At 35.2% G+C, this 20,496-nt stretch overlaps 1 protein-coding gene across 1 annotated transcript in view; it reads right to left on the minus strand.

The window, feature by feature from the left end:
* Positions 1–625: 625 nt before the first annotated feature.
* The window catches only part of LOC121413265 (titin homolog), an 89,263-nt gene continuing 69,392 nt past the window's right edge, over positions 626–20,496 (minus strand). Inside the window, exons 8-17 of the mRNA XM_041606025.1 lie at positions 17,515–17,541; positions 13,969–14,135; positions 13,289–13,490; positions 11,632–11,961; positions 10,931–11,063; positions 9,383–9,563; positions 8,143–8,268; positions 7,212–7,259; positions 5,781–6,743; positions 626–5,028 (exon numbers count right to left, since the gene is read on the minus strand). Coding sequence (XP_041461959.1) covers positions 5,796–6,743; positions 7,212–7,259; positions 8,143–8,268; positions 9,383–9,563; positions 10,931–11,063; positions 11,632–11,961; positions 13,289–13,490; positions 13,969–14,135; positions 17,515–17,541 — 2,162 coding nt within the window. The 3' untranslated portion in view covers positions 626–5,028; positions 5,781–5,795. The remainder of the gene's footprint in view (positions 5,029–5,780; positions 6,744–7,211; positions 7,260–8,142; positions 8,269–9,382; positions 9,564–10,930; positions 11,064–11,631; positions 11,962–13,288; positions 13,491–13,968; positions 14,136–17,514; positions 17,542–20,496) is intronic.

The following is a 20,496-nucleotide window of genomic DNA, read 5'->3' on the forward strand; positions in this document are numbered from 1 at the left end:
TAGGTGTGTGAATTACAGTTAAATACCCCCAAAGCAGGATATCAGACAGGCCTACTGAAAAATATTAAGAACCTTTATGCCATACTGCCCAGTTTTGCTATTCACCAATGAAAAGCAAGCAAGTGACATACCATTGGATCAAGAGATAAGTATCATTTTATCAGCGGTGTTAATGACAATCTATCATTTTTTGAGGAGTCGGTCACTTGCTTCCTTTTGGCATTGCAGGGCAGAAGTGGTTAGTCACAAATGATGAATGACAATCTTTACTAATCTAGATGAAAATACCGATCTTGGTTGGTAAAGCAGTATTAAGGTCTAGAATGGTCAACATGGTCACTTAACTGCACTTGACCATTGTGAACGACACTTGACCATTGTGAACGACACTTGATCATTTCCCTTGCTTGTGAAAGCATCTTCAATGATTAAAATTTATGGGCGTTTTAGGTATTTTTCTTGTGAACATTTTGGGGTTTCATTTTCCTTCAGAGGGAGAGAGCATGAGAGGGGGGAGAGAGAGTGAGAGTGTGACAGAGAGGAGGAAGCAAGACCTAACAGATATGAGAGAAAAGTAGCAGTGAGAAATGAATACAACATTAAAACACAATTTTGCAAGTTTTCCATAATAATGACTTTTTATCTTTTCAACAAGAAACATGTTATGATTCTTTAACAATAATGGTAATAATGATAATAAAACAGCAATTTTCTGCCATTTCGGCTGCACATAAGATGAACATTCTTTTTAAATATCGGTTCATCTGGATAAGACATGTTGCACTGTAAAACGTCACTAGCATTATCATCCCAACGTCATGACTACAAAGTTAATTCTCATTCACAATCTCCCGGTATATTTCAAATGTTAGAAGATAGGAGTCGGGCTCAAAATTACATGTATCTTATTATAGTATATAAATTACCGACGGTATAGTAACATAGTTCCCTCTACATATCTTATGTTAAATATTTGAAGAAAGATACACTGTGCTTTGTTAATATTTCATAAGATCATAAGCACAGTTTATAAGAGTAAAATGATCTAATAAGCTCAAAAGTGAAGATCTCTAATGCATTGTGTGCAGTAAGCATAAAGTGCACTTTATCCTAATCAAATCATTTAAAATTGATAGCACTTCCTAATCTGGAATTTAAAAAAAAACTTTTTGAGCAAAAATGTCAACAGTGACGGTAGCCACACAAATATATACCCCCCCCACAAAATGCCCCCATATGGTGCACAGGGTGTTCATTACTGTTGTAACGCACAGAGTGAACTGTACACAATGCATTTATAAAATACAGCACAATCAAAGCAAAATTCAATACTTTGCCCAAGGATTTTTCTTTATCAATATTCCTGCTCTACCCACTCTTGGAGAAAGAGGGGAAAAGAGGATTTATTTCTTTTATAGCACAAAACACTCTTAAAGACATTGATCAATTTAACAATATTTGTTGACATACATAAATGGCAATCATTTCTATCATGGCAACGGCACCCATCCACTTGGAATTACAGAGTTTTATCATCAAATGTCATTATTGAAGTCATGATACATTACTTCATACTTGATATCTTCAAAAGCAATCAATTACAAACGTCACTTTTAGTCATTTGTCTCTTAAACATCATCCAAGCCAATAGATTATAAAGCTCTGACATTCTGACAAAATTCTATTCTATCACATCTGTGACGTTCATATTATATGCAACGACTCCTCTCTCACTTTTTTTCATTTACTTTATTATATAATATAGCTTCAAACTCTCAAAATAACTTAATTTGGATATAAACATTCACATGCAAATACATACAAAAAGAAAGTATTGGAAAATGACCAACAAGACATATACTTAAAATACATTTGGAAATCTGAAATTTTAATAAAATAATCAATGGCCAGAAAAGGTTATCATTCAAAGAACTTTGTCTAAATATATTTGTTTTATCTTCTAAAATAGCTATTCCTTGCAAGGATAAATCTTACAATTTCTGCAGCCAAAACTATAGAAAATAAAAAAACATCTAATACTGAGCAAATACTGACACCTTACGATTTATTTCTTCAAGGAATTTGTTAGCCAAAATAAAGCGTGTCCTTGAAATATTAGTAACCCCTATTCCAAGTATACCTAATTATGAACAGTAGAACCAGGGGAAGTAATTAAGACTTGTGTAAATATAATATTATTAAGACATATTCATTACATAGCACAACACTGGAAACCCTGAGGGAACATATATCTAATAAAGACAAAAAATAATTTATCGCTCCCTTACTAGCTTCCTAAAAATTACTTCATACCAACTTGGGCAATATTTGAGCAAGTCATTGACTGATGATAAAAATCTAGTGAAACTGAAGTGTATCATTTGTTCTTCAGATTTATACATATACCTTTAATTTAATCATAAAAATGTGAAATGAAACCGCAGCACTTTTCTATCTCTATTATTAAAACTTTCAACTTGATTTAATTCTAACCTATATTAAGTAGCATTTTTTATTTACATTTCTGAATCATGTATTTTCTTGTCTGAATTTGCAAATTGTCTTAAGTACATTTCACATAGCACTGGAAACAACAAAATCTTTTTCCGTGCAGAATCGTTCCTACATAATTGCACATTGAATACTTAGTTTCAGTATGGTATACAATTCATCCTTTACTTCAGAAGGAGTTTATTAAAAAGAATTTTCACCACAAAATTACTTCAGTGTCATTTTTCACATGTCTTGATACTGAAGACTAATGCCAATCAAATGATACTAGCTGACAACATTAAACACTAGGGATTTTCACGAGGGTTTGCATTTTTTTCTTCATCAGAGCTGAAATCACAGATATTGTAAATTGATAAATCTTGATGACCCTCAATGAGTTTGAATTCTTCCCTTTTTTTCAAGACTAGTCTGTAATTTGATAAACAAAGTTCCTGTGATTGGTGAACATGACTTCAATCATTAATTCACCAAATAAATCTAAACAAAACCCAGGTGGGTAATATACTAGGTAATAACTGGATGAAATGGCAATTAGACCACACTTACAGCAGACCAATATGAGCAGAAAGCTCTTACTTCATTGAAATTTGAAAAAAATATATTAATGTGCTCTCAAAGAAAAGAAAACATTTAATTATCTCACCTTATACCCAGACACCACTGTTAAGGGACACTAGTATACCACTCTACAACCCGTTATAAGAAAACCATTATCTACATTGCATTTATACATTCAGAATGTGAACTAAGACATCCCCTAACATAATTTATTCAGGTATATATTATGATGATGAGGGATAGTTCCTGTGGAATGAGGACCCTTCTTTACATACACATTCATTAATAATTATTTCAATTATGTGATATCAACTTGACATATTAAGAGGGTGCATATTAATTACACATTGGATACAATGAACCTTTAGAAGGAGAAGCAACTACAAGCATGACTGCAGCAAACGAAGGGAAAATAAACTGCACGCAATCGACATCGTCAACACATACAATGCAATATCATTGCGTTTTATATTCATATACCATAAATGACTTCATCCAAGACTTGCAAATCTTAATTGTGTATATAATTTAGCCATGACTGCATTGAGAGTTATTGGTAAGTCATTCTATATAGATAGGGTCATGTAAAATTAGCATACATCATCCATATTATACTCATAATCATTATAGATTAGAATGCAATCCAAATAGATTAGAATGCAATCCAAATAGATTTGTTTTTACCACATGGCACTTGTTCAGTAAATGAAGCAATGATCCTATTCTGGCCTAAACTTGTGTATTATACAAATTGTGACATAACAGACATATTTCATCATACTTTTCAGACCACATTTTCGTAATTTACTTTCTTGGGTTCGCATGTATATACACTCTGAAGACAGAAGAGAGTCTCGAGAGACACTGTTCCAAATTTCTTTGTCTTCTTCTTTTCATGAAACAATCAAAGGCACATGTTGCTAGAGTTCAGAAAGTGATAATTAAATTTTCTGAAAATAAATTTGCAAATAACTTTCATCATTTTACCATCTCAAAACAATTTTGTGAAAGAATAGGGAGCTTACCAAATCTGACAACAAAATAGTTCAATGCTGACTCACAATGCATTTTCAATATTTTTAGTAGAATTTGATAAGAACCATAGCTTTTTCCAAATCAACTTTGACAAAGTAAAGTTGTACAATAATGCTTCACGGAAATAATTCATAAAAATAAACAATATCATAAATGAATGCCGCTGAATTCAGTTGACTTGTAATAAATAATCTGAAATTATTTGAATACCAAATAAAAATGTTTTTCATCAACCACGCTTCTGCTGCCTAGCAGAGCTAAAACACAAAATCGGAGTGAAAAAATGACAGCATTCAATGGATTTTAATAGTGTAATCAACTTCTCTAGCAACTTGTGTCTTGCTCTGATCCAGAAGTTTACATCAAACATCAGGGGCACGTTCACATAAGGTGAACCCCAAAGAACCTCCATCTATTCGTATTAATTATGAACACTCTCTAGCTCATTTGATGTCCTTTAATTCTGCAACATAATGATCACAGAGAGATTCCTGACCACAAACCTCAAAGATTTTAATAGTGACTATAATCAAGAATTGACCAACATCATAGATAGGCCATTTCTAACCTTCTTGTCAAGAATAATTGATGTTATACACCACCGCAACACTTGTAATGACCATCATTAAAAGCAATGTGAACGTGCCCCGCACGGTACCAGGAGCTGACCTGATACAATCACTCTGTGCTCACTCCATATTGTAGCTCAAATTGGTGCTAATACAATATCTTTTTATCAATGTTATATACACACGTTATAATATAAGCATGCTGGATGAAGGCTTGCGATGATACAGTTGCCATGGAAACCGAAGGGGGAGGAGCCGCCGCAGTGTTACGGCTGATGTCCCTTTGGGATCGGTGTGCGTCTGAACACACAAAGATACTTGTAATCCCAAGATGTGATGCTTCAATGGGATTCTGATGAGGAACAAAAAGTCAAAGAATAGTTTAGAGACGAACGATCAAATCAGAAATATTCATTTGTAAAATAAATAAAGAATTCAAGAATCATTTTGCAAGTTATTCTAATGAAACCCAACGGTCATCACCGTTCACTTGATGGGTCATACTTGAAGAATGTTTGATCAATATTTGTCATGTGACAAGTTTCCTTGATTTTGATTGGCAGAGAACCACAGGTGTCTGATAGTTACTATGGTAACTGTCAGATAAAACTTCCGACACATCCTTTTATGAAACACTATAACATCTTAATTCAATAAAAAGAGTATTCATATGAAGCCATCAGATAATAATCTAAATAATTACTCATGCACATTATTAATATATATTAGGGTTAAAGGGTGGTCACATTAGCAAAATATAAAATACAATATTTGACAAACCCCAAAAATGAAATGGAATGTGAATTATAATAAAGAGGAAAGATAAAATATATTGAAATAATAATAAAAGAAAATGATATATGTTCCTTAACAATCTGATATGCAAATATTAGTATGTGTTATTAATTGTAAATATATATGAAATATAATATTATATAATAAAGGATTAGATTCCGCAATATGAAACATGCAAATATGATACAGATGAAACCCCCTAATGCTACATGGAAAATAAAATGGCCTCTGAACAAATGGTTACTGGACTTATTTTATACAAGTCAATTTTTAGTCAATGACTCCTCGATGCGATATGTTCATACTTACAAATCAACCATCACATCAAATCTCACTGGTGAGGACAGCTCCTGATTGGTTGTTTCCTTCAATCCCAGAATCCTCGGGACTGTGACCAAACTTGAAACCAACCTTGACTCCATCTTCGACACCCGAATCTCCATTGCCGTGATCCATCAAACCACCTTCCCCATTCGTGATCTCTATTTCAGTTTTGCCCGCCGGATGCTCTATTAGCAAGGACGAGTCTACTCCATCTTTAGGGTCTATAACTAGGCTAGATTCTTGGTCCATTTGACCGTTCTTGGCGTGCTCTATCGAGTCTGTTTCTGGACTAGCATGTGAGTTCTCTGATATACTAGCCTCCTGCTGGGAACCATTATCAATAGCAGCCTCAGCTGGTACATCAGCACTCGATTCTTCTACAATTTGTTCATTGCTAGCATCATCCGTTGCTATGACAACACCAGATTCTGCATCCGCGGCAGGTGCGGGTTCCTCCTGCTCTACGACACTAGATTTGACTTCCATCTCAGGTTCTGATGGCTTCTGCGCCTCTTCTGTTAGAAGAACATCTCCATCAACGCTTGAGCCTTCTTCCTCTTGGATTGCATCCCCACCACCGATGGTAGCCTCCTCACCCCCTGTGTTAGCATCATGAATGTTATCTTGTGATACAGGATTAATCAAACCATCACCCCCACCACCAATGAGATCGACGTCAGTTGCGCCAACGGTCTCTTCCGCGCTTCCTGGCGCGTCCGAGATCGCGGCTGCATCCGACCCCTTGCGACCTCCCTCCACCTGATCTATTAAATCTTCTGAGCTATCCTCATCACCTGATACCGGGTTGCTACCGATGTTTCGGTTGCCCGAGAGGAGATTGCGGTATTTATCGTTGAGGAGCATGGAGGATGAGTTGATTCCATTGGTCTTTCCCTGTGAGTCGGTACTCTTCTCGCTGTCCGGTGAACCAGGCTGGGAGGACTCATCCTAAAAAATAATTACAAATTTAAAATCAGTTTCTATAACGAATGGCTTAAACTGCATATTGCAAGGATTGAGAAAGTCGTAAAGTGAAGTAGGAGCCGCGAAAAATGCTGTTAGAGGTACAAAAAAGTTGATTACTTTAAGGACTTTCCCCATGACACTCTTGTAGCAGCTGCATGGAGCAAATTTACATACAAAATTAATATGCAAAACAATTTATAAATAATGCAAGGTAAATTTGTTTCATTAAAGCAACATTAGCTATCAGTACTTTTACAGAAATCATTCGTCCAACAGATTAATTTTTCTGTATCTGGACGCAAGTGGAATAATTACTATCTTTGCAATCATCTTGATCGGTTCTTTCACATATTCTAGAGACAGGTATTTTCTGGTAAATGTTTATTTATTAATGTCATCATTGTGATGAGTTAGCAAAATGAGTGTAGTAAGATCTTCAATCAAACTTACCTTGTTTTGTGCTCCTCTCCTTGCCCTTTTCATGATTTCATCAACCCTCTGGAAAAAATAGAAAAAAGGTAAATCAAATAAAACTTTCATTTTATAAGGTGCAAAATGTGCACATTAAGCAAAAAGAAAATTCTTCAAGTATGATATGTTACTGATTTCATTCATCCTTATGCTAATAACCCTTCATGAAAATGACATCTTACGATGATGATGATGATAAATCTAATCATTTGTAGGACACGATACATCTACTTTAAAAAAAAAAGAGTCAATGAGTCAAATGGATTTATGAATTAGTGTTATGAAGACACATCTGTATCTCTGCTATAAAACTAGCCTTACTGCTATTAATACCATCATGACGAGTACCTTTACTATTTCTACATGCACTGCTGCTGCTTAAATAAACAATCTATAATTATTATCATGATTAAGTTAAAGGTTCGGGAGCCAAGCCTTTGTAAGGTCATTAGGATATGCTGGCTCCCACATATTTCATTATTTTCTCAAATTATGCATTTCCCTTTTTTGTATACAGTGTATTATTCATTTAATTTGAATTGCAAGCGTTATATGTTTCTAATAAGAATTTGAAATAAACAAAGTGGCCCGTATTCTGAAGTCGGGTTTAAAGTTGTGGTTTAAGTATGGGAAGCCAAAAGTGTCAAAATTTGTATTAAGTTTTATGTTTCTTATGTTTACTGTGCTTTTTCCTTATTTATCAATGGTGAAGACAATCATCTATTTATACTTCCTAGAAATTTATGAATGATTTTAGAGCCAAATGAGCTGAAATATGATATCTCTACTGTCAGTGATTTATGTAACAATTGGCTATCCATACTTAAACCACAAATTTAAACCTGAGTTTAAGTTAAACCCGACTTCAGAATACGGGCCAGTGTGTTATTTTGTTGATGCTATACATTACCTTTCTTCTTGCATCTCTCTCCTCTTCTTCTTTCTTGTGTTTAGCAGCAAGCTCTTCCTCTTGCTTTTTCCTTTCCTCTTCTTTCTTAGCCATCTCTTCTTGTTTCTTCTTCTCTTCCTCCTCTCTCTGAAAGACAAATCAACAAAGAGGTAATCAACAGTTTGCTTCATTTCCCCACATATACAGTTGTGCTCAAGAGTTGGTGAACCCTACCACAAAGAAAATCCACTCCTTCATGCTGAGTGTAAACAGCAATAAAATGATCTGTGAGCCCACAGAAACTTTACTGAATTTAATATTTTATCATCTTAATTCATAAATATATACCTAAAGATGGCAGAACAACACTTTTTAAAATATTCATTTTCTGGTGGGGTACACTTACTTTTAAGCGCCACTATACCAGCAGTATTGTACCTATATTGATTCATCACTTATTCAGAGATAGAATACCATCCAAGTAGAAGGCAGAGTTGTGGGTTTGAAAACTCAAGTTGATGAGCTAGTACCCTTTAGGAAGATATCAATCCTCAGTTATGGGGACAGCTGGCTAGGGGTGTCTCATAAAGCTGTTACTAAGACACCGTTTTCACTACCGTCCTAAAACATATGAGAATGGTCGAAGCAGTCTTGGAAGCGATCTTCCAAACTGGTTAAGAAAACCATCTCGCAATGTAGTTTGGAAGAACGCTTTGCCTCGTTAAACTGGTTTTATTGTAAGTGAGGACACAACCATTCTTCGGGAAGTGATCTTCGCGTATTTCAAGCGCACTACTCCACATACTATATTTGGAATGCCTAAGCTGCGATTTTTAAATTTCGCAGGAAACATATCACCCCACTGGAGTGTTCCCATAGCAACAAGATCGCTTTACATGAAGTAGTTTTCAAAACCACTTTAGGAGAATCAAATGGGAATGCTAGCAAAGTGGTCTTCCTATTTTGGTTTCCAGTAAACCAGTTTTAGAAAGCATGAGAACGGTGTCTAGGTAACACACAGCTTTACATATAACTCCTGCCCTTTCCTTGTGCTAAATGAAATAACCCATATTTTTCCTGCTTAAACTTAATGAAAGTGCCTGACTGATTAGCCACAATGTTCCTCTCATTAACAGTTTTTGTGCCCTTCTCAACTTTCTCTTTTGCGCTTTAAAATCAAATGTGCCCTATAGATTGTGGCCTTGCCCTAAATAAAAGAAAAAAATTCAAGAATTTGTATCTTTATATCAAATTATCTTACCATCCTCTCTTCTTCCTCCTGTCTTTGTTTCTCTTCTGCCATCTCTCTCATCCTATCTTCTTCTTCTTGTCTCTGTCGTTCTAGATCAGCTAACCTCAGCTCCTCTGCTAACCTTAGAGCTTCCTGCTCAGCCTTTAATCTCTCCTCCTCTGCTTTCTTTTTCCTCTCCTCTTCCTCGATCCTGAAATAGTCCAAGAGAAGTTTGATACAATTCAATACAAGTTATATTTATATAGTGCATTCCATTACATATTTTTAATGCACTTTAATTTTGATAATTTTACTTGCACTCGGCATAGCATGTTTTAGTGTACATACACAAAATTGCTGTCTATTCATCACCATTTCTGCACTTCATGATGCTCCTTCAAGTGGCTCACTTTATTCATCATCCCAGTATAGCTTCTGTATGAGCTGCCATAGGGATTACTACATCAAGTATCAAGTAAGGCTTTATAAAGCACCATGTCTTTGAAGAAGACCCCCATTCTGCTGCACAATATCCTGTTTTTACAATTCTTGCACCACAAATTCACAATTCAACACAGGATGAATTTCTGGTACAGCATAAGAATGTGATAGACAATGCACTATTGATGAAAATGAAAATCCATAATTTATTGTTCGAAATATAGACATGAAATGAAATACTACGAAAATTTGCTTTGCCCAATTGATCGTGGGCCCGGCAGCCACTGTGCAGCACTAGATTGACGAGGCTCTATCCCTCTAATCGTTGAACGCCAAACAGGGTAGCAGCAACTCCCATCTTTTAACGTCTCTTGGTCTGACAAGGCCGGGGTTTGAACCCCTGACCTCCCGGTTGTGAGACGGACGCTCTACCAACTGAGCCAACACACCAGTCAATGTATCAACACTATTTTCATTTGATTATATACTATTCTTGTTGGTTATACATATATTTGTTATTCCATACATGTAAGATTATAAATGATATTGAGACCAGCAAAATGTGAAATAATCCCCAAAGGGACTGCACATGCTTTGATGGTTGTGCTCATGCCCAGCAATCTATGCTTCTGTGGATTCATGAATTGGATTATGCAATGTGTATGTAAGCACTTCAGCACAACTTTTGTACTGCTGACTTTTCGTTAAAGGACAAGTCCACCCCACCAAAATGTCAATTTGAATAAAATGAGAAAAATCAAACAAGCAAAACACTGAAAATTTCATCAAAATCAGGTGAATTTCACAAAAACAATTACATACACATCCTGGTCGGTATGCAAATTGGCAGACTGATGACGTCACCCACTCAATTCAAACGATAAAAAAAAACAAAAATAGTGAGTGATGGACATCATCAACTCTCTCATGTGCATATCACTGAGTTGTGCATTTAACTGTTTTGAAAAAATAAGCGAAACTTAAAAATGTCATAACTTTCTTTTTTTACATCCAATTTTGATGAAATTTGCAGCATTATGTTTGATTTTTCCCTATCGCTTCAATTCAACAATTTTCTGGGGGGACTTGGCCTTTGAACAGCTCTGAGGTCTATTTTAAGCTTATAACCTAACCTACCTCAGTTGTTCTTGTCTCTGTTTCTCTAGCTCTGCTTCTCTCTCAGCCTTTTCCCTTGCTTGTCTTCTCCTCTCTGCTAAAGCTTGTTTAGCCCTCTCCTCTGCAGTCAGCTCTGTTTTATCCCCATTGTCACCTACAGCAATGGTAGAAAAACAGTAGATTGTTTATCTATACTATTGAACATTACAACTCAAAAAGTATCTATTATACTTGCCAATCCCAGATTGAATAAAATGAACATCCTACAAGTCTATTTACTAGATTTCTAATAAGAATTACTTTATTTTTGAGTTATAGAAAAATGACACTAGGTTGTTTGAACCTTACATTCTTATGCAGTAAATGAATTTTTTTTAAACATATAGGCCTCTATTAATTTTTTTCAATTGGCATATTGTCCCATTGAATTAATCACGCCTGGATCATACATCTTTTGCAAAAGGTTTTTATGACGGATGCGAATGTTAAACTATGGCAAGCAAAGTCCAACATTCGCATTTTATGCAGCAAAAGGGCATTTAATGTTCGGAAGCTTCACAAATTGTTCCAAGGGGCGCTTTACATTGGCGAGAAGATTTTTTAAATTCTACATTCAGGTGATGGCCATGTAAATGTTGGATATTTGCATCCTTTGCAAAACTTTTGGAAAACGTCCATCATGAGCCCCATGAAAACAAGACTTTAGAGTCAACAGTACTTACTGCCATTCTGCTTGGCCTCACTGGCTTTTGGCTTCTCAGCCGCCGGCGCTGCTGGTGCTGGTGATGCCTTGGTAGCAGCAGGTGCTGGCTTCGGTTTCTCTGCCGGCGTCGCCTTCGGCTTGTCGGCAGGCGGGGCTTTGGGCTTATCCGTTGACGTCGACTTGGGTTTATCCACAGGCCCGGGGGTTGTAGGGGAGTCTTTCTTGGCTGGAGTACTGGATTTAGGTCTGGTTGTTTGACCTGGTTTGGTTGGGGTGGGTTTGACAACCCCTGCTGAAGGGGTTAGGGCTTTCTTGATTGGTGGAGGATTACTGCTGGTTGACTTGTTACCTAGACAGAAAGAGAAATAATCAGAATAAAATATTTCTGAAAGAATACTGGTAAATATTAAATAGAAGATTGTTGAAAACTAAAAAATCATGGATGATTTAACTTACCAATCATCCGATGGCTGTTCATTTCCTTCAAGAAGAATGAAATATACTCAACCTTTTTGAACTCCAATCACATAAATTTATTTAGCGCAAATATGAAAAAACATTGTCTAAACAGCTTTTGAAATTTCTTTCTATCATGTTCAATCTTATACAGAAATATAAATGTTAATTTCTTATGAAATATTACCAGTGTTTACAAGTAGTAGTAACAAGTATTATCACTAAAAGTATGGAGGCTAAAGACACCAAAAGCTAGTGCTAATAGGGCAATTCCACATAACAGACATGACACTTCAGAAAATTAAAACCATTGCACTTTAAAGGACAAGTCCACCCCAACAAAAAATTGATTTTGAATAAAAAGAGGAAAATTCAAGAAGCATAACACTGAAAATTTCATCAAAATCGGATGTTAGATAAGAAATTTATGACATTTCAAAATTTCGCTTCATTTCACAAAAACAGTTATCTGAACGAGCCAGCTACATCCAAATGAGAGAGTCGATGATGTCATTCACTCACTATTTCTTTTGTTTTTTAATTGTTTGAAATATGAAATATTTTGATTTTCTCGTCATTATCATGTGAAATAAGTTTCATTCCTCCCTGAACACGTGGAATTCCATTATTTAAATATTTTGTGCTTCAGGCAAGTGGGTCCTAATCATCAAATTCTTAAAATTGAAATATTGTATAATTCAAACAATAAAAAACAAAAGAAATAGTGAGTGAGTGACATCATCAACTCTCTCATTTGGATGTAACTGGCTCGTTCATATAACTATTTTGTTACTAATAAGCGAAACTTTGAAATGTCATAACTTTCTTAATTTACATCCGATTTTGATGAAATCTTCAGCATTGTGCTTGTATGATTTTCTCTATTCATTCAAATCAACATTTTTCTGAGGTGGACTTGACCTTTAAAATTATATCAAAAATTTGAATAGAAAATGCACCTGTGAGTGTAACACAATTCTCTCTACTACTTTTTGGGTAAAATTCAAAGTGAATGTAAAATGTGAATGACTTGAGTGATGTAAATTTGAAAGTGTTGTGATTTGAAACTATCTGAATGACATTGCAACAAGCTAGAACTGCAAAATGACAGAAGTAATTAGATAGAAAAATAGATGAAATGCTACAAACAACATACAACACAATGTCAAGCTAAGAAGAGTTAGAACGCCACATGCAAGTACCCTTGGCTTGTGACTTACTTGGCGTCTTACCGCTCGAATGTGAATCCGATGATTTATCCCTCGTTGCAGTCCTCGGAGAAGGCGCCCTTTTAGGCGTAGTGGAACCGGCGCTCGTCTGGCTGTCGTTTGAAGCATTTGATGCATTGGAGGATCGAGCAGAGAGGGGTGTTCTTTGTCGGGGTGATTGCGGTCTACCGACAGTTCGGGGTGAGGGTGCTCTCTGTCAAATAAAACGTGTGGAAATTTTAGTCAATGAATGATTTCAGTGGATGATTTCAGTAAATCAGTAGATAATTTCAGTAAATTTCAGTCAAAATGAGGTCAGGTTTTACTAACTTAATGTTAAAACAGAGCAGTATGACTCAAACTTGATGTTCGTACAAGGAATTTAAAAGCCGTCTCCAAACTATTGGATTTCATGGCAAAACTTGGTCCCGTCTCATGAAAACTATGCTATCGCAAGAGGGTCCTGGAATTAGCTCCTTTTGTATTCTTCTTCCATCACAACAACAAATATCATTGTCATCGCATACCTTTGGTGTTGAGCTTGGAGATGGAATTGATAGATTAGTTGTACTAGATGGTGATTTCATTCCAGGTTTGGGCCTGGATAGTCTCTCTGTGACTGCTGCTACTCCTACCACTAAACCCCCACAGCAACTACCATTACTACAACAAAGATCATTGTTGTTACATACCTTTGATGTTGAGCTTGGAGATGGAGTTGATAGATTAGTTGTACTAGATGATGGTGATTTCATTCCAGGTTTGGGCCTGGATAGTCTCTCTGTGACTGCTGCTGCTGACGGGCGGGGCCCATGGGTTGGAGTTGAGTGTGATGATTTTGTGTCCCTTGGAGAAAATGCTAGAATTGAAAAGACAGGTAGAAATAAGTTACAGAATTTCATCATATTTAAAAGCAGAATTATTCTATTGATACCAATAATCAGTTGATATGTGTATTGTCAAACCTCTTTCAGCCACCAGACGTAAGTTTTGTTGCCCTTGAATAGAATTCCCTCATTGAAATGTGTATTACACGAAACTGTCCTTAAGGTCTATGGCCCGTATTCTGAAGTCAGGTTTAACTTAAACTCTGGTTTAAAGTTGTGGTTTAAGTATGGAGAGCCAATTGGTACATAAATCACTAACGGTAGAGATATCATATTTCAGCTCATTTGGCTTTCAAATCATTCATAATTGTCTAGGAAGTATAGAGGATTGTCTTCACCATCGATGAATCAGGAAAGAGCACAATAAATATAAGAAACATGCAACTTAATAAAAATGTTGACACTTTTGGCTTCCCATAATTATATCACAGAGTTAGACCATGGTCTAAGTTAAACCTGACTTCAGAATATGGCCCAATCTGTTCATAAAGACCACATTTCTTGTCTCCTTTGAGTGGACTTTATTGGCAAGTTTCACTGTATTATCCATTTCTGAATGGATATAGTGTAGGTTTAACACAGCAGCACCTTGTAGTCAGAGTGTAAGGAATGTATAGTAGCAATGAGTTAAACCATTCTGATATTTTTTTGAAGAGAAAAATTCATATTAAGGCCCTAAAATATATCTAGAATGAGCGGTCGCGGCAATTTCAATACCAATTGCGATCCCCAAAAATCATGATACCGAATGTTCTTTCCTTTCAAACTGTGACCAGCCTATTAATTGCTTACGAATTTATTGATTTGTTTAGGTATTTATTGTTCTTTTCATTGTTAATATATACTGCAATGTGCATGCTGTATAATTGTACCCTTTTTAATGGATGCGAATAAAGTGAAATGAATTTAATTGAATATTCAAATAATAAAAAAGCCATTTAAAATAAAGATAACTTGCTAGGAATAAGACTAAAAGTCTAAAGAAAAAATGAGTCATAACCCAGCATCAAATTTCAGGTGTCCAGTACAAATATGAGCCAGGGTTGGTCTAAAAACTAACATTTGCTTTAAAATCAATCTATAAAAATACACATCTGAGCCATCCAGAAATCCTGTTACTTACATTTATGTATTTCAGACAGCTGTTAAATTATTGCAATGTGTGGTCTGAAAATCCATTCTATTTATTGATTGTTCCATATACCCTCTGATCAATAATCTAAGGTGATTGTGTTGAAAATTGGGACAAATTTCACTTTGTTGAGCAAATATATTGAAAGTAACACTTGTTGGATTGATTGTTCTAACTGTTTAAAATCACCATTTCAAAGTTCTTATAAGTTCCACTCAAGTGTAACAGATGATATTGTATAACAAAAGTTTATACATTTTCATTGATCGTCTACATGAACTTCAGACATTTTTCTTTGAAAATGTTTGACAAGTATATTGCTCACGAGCTTAAACATTGACCAAATGAAACCGTCAACGTAGACTTGGACGCTTCACAATATAGAGCAAACAGAAGACAATTTTTAAAACTTGAAAGGTGGCCGTATCGGGTTGTTGTTTAAACATGTCAGCATCAAGAAGTTGCCATTCTCTGTCTATTACTATGGTAACCATCACTGGATCTCGGCCAATCAAAACCAAGGATTTCATAGAAATTGGACATAGTGCTGACGACTTTCACGAATCTGTTCCTACATGACCTCACATGTACACGACACAAGCACAGGCAATAGAAGTTCAGGAAACTGACAATGCATGCAAACACCATAGGTGAGAAAATCACAAATAAATCTACGATCTTGCTATATACACTCTTGTGTACAGTATTTACTTCCTTGAATGACCAAACTAGGACAGCAATCAGTGTCAACACTAATAATAATAATAATAATGATAATAATAATAATAGTAATGATAATAATAATAGGCATTTACATAGCGCCATCAATATGTATCTAGAAATATTCTATTTTTTTAAATATTATTAACACTACAATGGTGATTGTAACATGCTGTACATTTTTTATGATATGGACACACATACAAGTACATTGAAATCTGAAAGAAAAAAGGTCTCAGCATATCACCAAATACAACATGATAGCCTTTGGCGGACAGAACTTCCAGACCCTATGATCAATAAAATAACATTGAATCAACAAAGGTGCTCACAACACCAGCAATGAATTAAATAAAATGTGACACAGATTTAGTGTCACATTTTAAACTAAGAATGGCATACTGTACATGTAGGCATGCTTCATTAGACTTGTCACTTGGCAGTAATTTAAGATATCAGAGCCTGGCAGACTCATCTAGGAAAGTGAAGAAGGAAATTGTTTAATTTCCACCATTTAGCCAGATTTTATTTCCACCTTTTTTTTAAGGGAAGAGAGGAGATGTGAAAGCTAGGTAGAATGGATGTAATTATGAAATATATCATAATTCAAATGGCAGAGAAAAAAAAAAAGAAACGTATTAAAGTGGCCAGTGTCAATGACAATCTAAGAGAATGAGAACTGCCATTAGACGTTCAAGGTCAATTCAAATACAGAAGTTCCCCAACCATTTTCATAATACCCCATCCCCATTTTTTTTTTGTAATGAAAACTATTAAAGGTGTTTGCCTCATCTGTTCTGTTTCCAGGAATATCAAGCAACATTGGCTATTGTATGAGTTCAATGTGAACTCTTCTTTTGACTGACATATAAGGTTGTACATGTAGGCCTCAAGTGTGTTACTATGTGGGGCAACACTAAACAAGCTTATTACGAAATGATACAGATATGAATTACATAAACTCTATCTATCTGAATGTAGTAAAACATACAATGTCAGTAGACAATTTGACACGGTCTGTGACACCACAAGCATGCAGTGCAAGAGGATTGATTTCACATACTACTTTCCTTTTGTCTGCACTATACAGAAATGTGTGTCTCTATTAAAAAACAATGTCTACAGAATTCCACCAAAATGAGACGAATGAATGCATTCACGGGTGCATATAGTAGAATCACTCATAACAAAACAACATACTGAAACGGTATAATGGGTGACTCTATATGAGACTTTCATGATTTGTTTTCAGCAACATGTTGCCTTTTTTGCACATTTAAATCAAATTGAGAAAATATCCAATGGACATTTAAAATGCTGTGCAGTATGTCTCTAATTTTATTGTATCATGCATGTGTATGAAAGTCTAAGAAATTGAGATAAGGTAGGAAAAGTTGTCTACTTCATGATAGTCACAGTGTTCGATGTTGAACAGACGCAGAGATATAAAATTGAGACACACGCATGCCACATTGTGCTATTAAATGTACAAAAGTTACCTTTTGGTCTTGGTCGTTTGTATGATGCTTCGGAAGCAAAAATAAATACACAAAGAATAATTGAAATATAAATAAGGGCTATATTCAAAGTTTGGTCCATTTTATGTCTGTCATTCTTCATGAAACTTCAATGAAACAAACAAGACTGATTCATACAGTAATTAAAGAGCATTATGCAAATTTCAAAGGTTTGCATCTAAACTGTAATGAAATTATCAGGAGGTATATGAAACCAACAAGGTCCATAAGTTTGCAATCAAAATCTGACAATTCAAATTTAAAGGACAAGTCTACCCCAACAAAAACTTGATTTGAATAAAAAGAGAAAAATCCAACAAGCGGAACGCTGAAGATTTAATCAAAATCGAATGTAAAATAAGAAAGTTTTGACATTTTAAAGTTTCACTTAATTTCACAAAACAATTATATGCACATCTCATTCGGTATGCAAATGAGGGAACTGATGACATGACTCACTCACTATTTTTTTTATATTTTATTATATGAAATATGAAATATTTTGATTTTCTCATCATTTTCCTGTGAAATGAAGTTTCATTCCTCCCTGAACACGTGGAATTTTATCATTTTAACATTTTGCGGTTCAGGCAAAGAGGTCCTAATTGTCAAATTCGTAAATATTGAAATATTGCATAATTCAAACAATATAAAAACAAAAGAAATAGTGAGTGACATCAACTCTCTCATTTGGATGGAACTGGCTCGTTCATATAACTATTTTGAAAAAAATGTGAAACTTTAAAATGTCCTATCTTTCTTATTTTACATCCAATTTTGATGAAATTTTCAGCATTTTCCTTGTCTGATTTTTCTATATTGATTAAAATCAACATTTTTCTGAGGTGGACTTGACCTTTAAACAAATTACTAAATGCATGATTCACAACAGTCATGACTTGTGTGAGTTATCATGAAATGTGAAGAGTCAGAAATACTCTGACAATAAAACAGAGAGGGGAAATAAATCATCCGCATAAGAGCCACAATCAACAATGAATTCTATAAAACCATATACCATTTATAAAACTTTTCCTCACATGGAGAAAATAAAAATTTCATGGTGAAATATGAAATATTGCTATCAAAGAAATTGATTTGATACATTGTATGCCAAAACAAGAGCTCTCTACATGTACATGTAAATCACATTAACACGAAATCTTCAAATAACAATTCCAAATCACCACGAGTAACTGCATGTTAAATCGGGTGTGAAATATGAATTCAATGTATGCAGCTCTACTATGGGATGAACAATTATAGATTTGACTTTCCATGCACAAGTAATATACTACCAAGGCTAGATTGAATCAACAGCAATAAAGGTGATGACTTTGTGATGGAAAGAAGAGAAAAAGGCAACAAATGTGACACTTGGGATGTAAAGTTGCTTACTTCTTTGACACTATACACATTCCTGTTCACACATATGTTTTCAAACTTTTGAATAAGTTTTCTCTTGTGAACTAAAGTGACCAGGGGCATACCACAGTTAGAATCTCACTGTAAACAAGACTACAAATACAAAATTGAAGTCTCAAATAACTTCTCAATGTATAAAATCTTGTTACAAGCGATTAAGCCTTTTCTACAAGTTTACTAAAAAAATAAGGAAACCTATGAACACAAACTACAGTGCAGAGGCTACACAATTTGGGACATAATCATACTTGACACAAAAATGTTACAACTTGAAAACAATTTTGTTTTCATCCATGTCCCATAACTTGGCAATAGTGTGTGAATACAGCCTGTACATGTCAAAAGAATAAATCCATACCTCAATATCTTACATCGAAGCATGTATTAGAAGGTCATATATCCCTTTCATAAACCCAATTATGCAGCTAATAGCAGCATAATTTGGTCGTAAAATCGGAGGAGGACCAGAGTTATCCGCATTATTTTGATGCTGCAATTATCCGCATAATAGCAGCATCGGGACCAGATTTTGACTATATGAACGCATTTCGAAAGTAATGCGGACAATTGCCATGGAGCGGTCACAAGGTCACCCTTTTCCAACGCAACCGCATCGGAGGGGGTGTGTGTGGTTGCCATGACGATTATCCTCCTTTTTCAGGACGGGCGCTCGTAAAAATAGTGCGGATTATTTTCAGAGTTTATGAACGCAATTTTTATTGAATTATCCGCATTACTCTTAGGCGGCTAATTGGAGGATAGGTTTATGAAAGGGGTATTAAAGAAAGCCTACTCATCCCTCCTACATTACCTCTTTAGAGTTGGCATAACGAAAACATTCTTGGCATACAGAAGAAAACGCTAAATATACAAGTGAATAACATCCAAATCAGCAGTGGTTGAGGTTCTTGATAACAGCCTCATCAAGGTGTATGTGTCTATTCATAAAAGCCAACTTGAAATTATTGAAGATACTGGGAGAATTAGCTGAAAGAACAAATCTGACTTCGAATCGATCATGGTTCAGGTATATCTCAATGAACGCTCTCCATTTCATGATTAAACCAAGAAATAGAAACAGTAGTATAGTAGCACAGAAGAAAACAGTTGATGAGCCCATGTTGAGAACAATAGATTGAGACCAGGAAGCAACAAGAGTTCTAGATTCCAGTTGATACAGGTGCTCTTTTACTTCTTGGCAAGAGACTATCATTATTTTATGGCAAGAAACCTTGAATGCAGATACACTTTGAATCTTAGGGTCATCATCTCTTAAAACAATCAATATCCTTTCTTTAATTATATAGAGCAATCAATAACTTAGTACAGACAGAGTATGGAGTATTTAAGAGATGAGATGGCATTGGGTATGATAAACAGCCTATCAAAGGTGAAAAGTACAAGAACAAATTGTGTCTATATATCACAGACTGGTCTCTGGACAATGCAAACATCATCGTCCTTGTAGTATAATCTCAATAAATAATATATAAGTCCACGTTCTAATCTTTGGAGCAACAAGGTCTACATTCAAACATA

Source organism: Lytechinus variegatus, chromosome 4, assembly GCF_018143015.1.
Source record: "Lytechinus variegatus isolate NC3 chromosome 4, Lvar_3.0, whole genome shotgun sequence".
NCBI lineage: Eukaryota > Metazoa > Echinodermata > Echinoidea > Temnopleuroida > Toxopneustidae > Lytechinus > Lytechinus variegatus.